General features: G+C 45.3%; 1 protein-coding gene across 1 annotated transcript; it reads right to left on the reverse strand.

The window, feature by feature from the left end:
- Positions 1-886: 886 nt before the first annotated feature.
- Positions 887-1855, reverse strand: LOC126984128 (uncharacterized). Its single transcript, XM_050837513.1, has one exon. It carries the CDS (start codon positions 1853-1855, stop codon positions 887-889), a length of 969 nt encoding a protein of 322 aa, XP_050693470.1.
- Positions 1856-2777: the final 922 nt, after the last annotated feature.

Raw genomic sequence — 2777 nt, forward strand, 5'->3', positions numbered from 1 at the left:
ACACTTCTTTCACATCCTTGATTTTTACCGTGATAATGTCTCTTTTTCTATGGGTCAGCCTGTTTTCCATTTCTTTGCATAACTGCACTTCTGACATACTCCTGCCTTCTTTCTCCTTCATTATTACTCCCGCGCCACCACCTTTCTTTTCTCCAACCTTCCTTCCTTTTCCTATGCATGTCCATCCTCCTTCTTCCCATTTGATGCTATTGTGCCAACCTGTCTCTCCTACTCCAACGACATCATACTCCTCTCCTTCAATACATTTCTCCATTTTCCTTCGTTCCAACCCCTTGTATTAATGAAGGCCAATAGCATCTATCCTTTCTGCGCCTTCTCCTATCTCACTTTTCCTCTTATTCCTTCCCTCTGCTGGGCCCATTCCACAATGTTCCACCTCATCCACCTTTTTCCCAGGTAGGAGAAGTGAATGCCGCCCCTTCCCCACACTTCTCCCCAAGGCATTCCCTCCCACAGTTGTAGGCCATCACAGCTCCAGTCCTCTTGTTTCTCTATCAGTTTCTTGTTTATCCACTGTCTCTGTTCTTCGTATCTTGTTCTCTCCTTTCCCCACCTCTTTGTCAGGCCGATGATCAATGGCTTGTTTATAACTTTCTCTTTTAGCATTTCTACCACTTCTCTTATCATTCTTAGAGTTCTCCACTCGCCCACTTCCTCCAGTTTGTTTCCCCCTCCTTCCACCACCACTAAGTCCTCCTGCCCAATCTCTTCCAGGTGGTCTCTCACTGTTGTGCGTATTGCCTCCATGCTGGCTCCTCTTTCGGTTCTGTCCATAAGTTTGTAGTAACCGTCCGACAGGAAATGTATTTCCCTCCCAATTCCCTGCAGTACACTGTCTCCAAACAACCAAAGTTTTTTCACTAGCTTACCAGATTTCTTCATCTTTAACTGCTCCCAATGCTTCACCTTCGTCCATGCTTGGGTCCCCACCCCTGTCCATGTTACAGCATCCTGTGTTGTCTCGTCCTCCTTTTTTTCGTTGCCTCTCCTCCAGCTGGGTTTCAATCATCGCTGGGGGCTGATGTTCTTTGTTGCTTTCCATTCCTCCTCCTCCGACTGGTTTGCTTGGTGGCTTTTCTGTTATCTGGTCCTTCCGTGGCTGCTTGTCCTTCTCCTGATGTTTCTTTTCTTCTTCTTTGTTGTATGTGTGGTCTTGTTCACTGTCTTTTTCTTTCTGATCACTTTTATTTTTTTCACCTTTGGCTTCTTCTACCCCCATTTTTTCCCCTTTGCTAGCATTAATTTCATTGCTAGCCTTACCCTTTGTCTCTACACTTGACTCTACCACTTCACACTGACTCTCCACGACACAGTCTTTCTCCACAGCGGCAGCCCCCATCACTCCAGAGTCCACCTTGGTTTCCCTCTTCTGCTGCGCTGTTGCCTCCTTTCTGTTGTCCACATCTGGCATCTTCAGCATCTCAGGTGCCCGAGGTCCCTGGGTCACGCCTCCTCCCCCAAGGTTTCTCAGCTGCTCTGCCATGCTTCTATTTTCTACCTCTAAAGCTCTTAACCACTCCTTCATGTCCTCCAATTCTTGTGTCTGCAGTTCCATTTCTTTCTTTTTCCTCACTAGTTCCTCTTCAAGTAGGCCCACCTTATTTATACTTCTTTTCACCACTGGTTTGCATTTTCTACAGAACCATAGCTCCTCTTTAGATTTTTCAAGCCCTTCATATAACTCCATTTTCACCTCCTCACATGTAATATGGGCCCAGCTCTCACACCCATCACACTGTAGGCCTTTGTCTCCTTCTTTTACTTTCTTCTCACATGCACGGCACACCTCCTTCTTCCTCCTCGCCTCCTCCTCACAGCTTGCACATACCTTCATGATTGAGCTTCCCTGTGAAATCACATTGGCAGCATTTCTTCTTCTTAGCCCCTTCCCCTCTGCTGCCAGGTCTTTCCGGCATGGTCTCGTGCTCCTCGTGACTGTTACCGGCGTTATTATCCGCTTCTCGCGTCCTCCTCCTGCTCCCTGAATGTTTGTGACTTACTTCTTCTCCTTTCACTCCACTGTGTGCTGTCGTTTTCGTTAAATTCTAGTTTTTTCTCCGTTGTGATTGCTTACGTTTTCAAACCGCCATGCCGCCGTCAGCGTCAGCGTTTGAATCGTGCTGAATCGTGCTTATTTTCAACGACAGGAACTTGTACAGACAAAACCCGAGAAAGGCAAATATATACCTATCTCAGTTCAACTAAGAATACAAAACTTGATTTACAGAAACTAAATGAAATTAATTATAATAAAGGAAAATAATGGATTCAGTAATTTCAGCTTAAACTTCTGGATTTATAAAAATATGTGGAGGAGCAATTAAAGAAACTGTACTTTCATGGGAAACTTAAATAACTTCTTCACTAACTTCAACAGTATAAGAATGGAGGTGAGGTGGTGATAGACAGGATGACTGAGCTGTTCAACCGTGTATGGGAGAATGAGAGAGTGCCTCGGGAATGGAACGAATGCAGAGTGACTCTGATACACAAGGGAGGACATAGGAGTAAGAAAGAGCTGAAGAATTATAGGCCGATAGCCCTGGCGAATACGGTGGGAAAGATTTTCTGTGCTGTGTTGAATGAAAGGCTGTGTAAGTGGATTGAAAGAGAGAGAGTGCTGGGTGAGGAGCAGAATGGTTTTCGCACAGACAGGAGGGCAGAGGACAATATGTGTGTGGTAAATGAGATGATAGAGAGGAAAAAGAGGAATGGAAGTCCGTTGTATCTTGGGTTTCTTGATATTGAGAAAGCGT

Source organism: Eriocheir sinensis, chromosome 56, assembly GCF_024679095.1.
Source record: "Eriocheir sinensis breed Jianghai 21 chromosome 56, ASM2467909v1, whole genome shotgun sequence".
NCBI classification, from domain to species: domain Eukaryota; kingdom Metazoa; phylum Arthropoda; class Malacostraca; order Decapoda; family Varunidae; genus Eriocheir; species Eriocheir sinensis.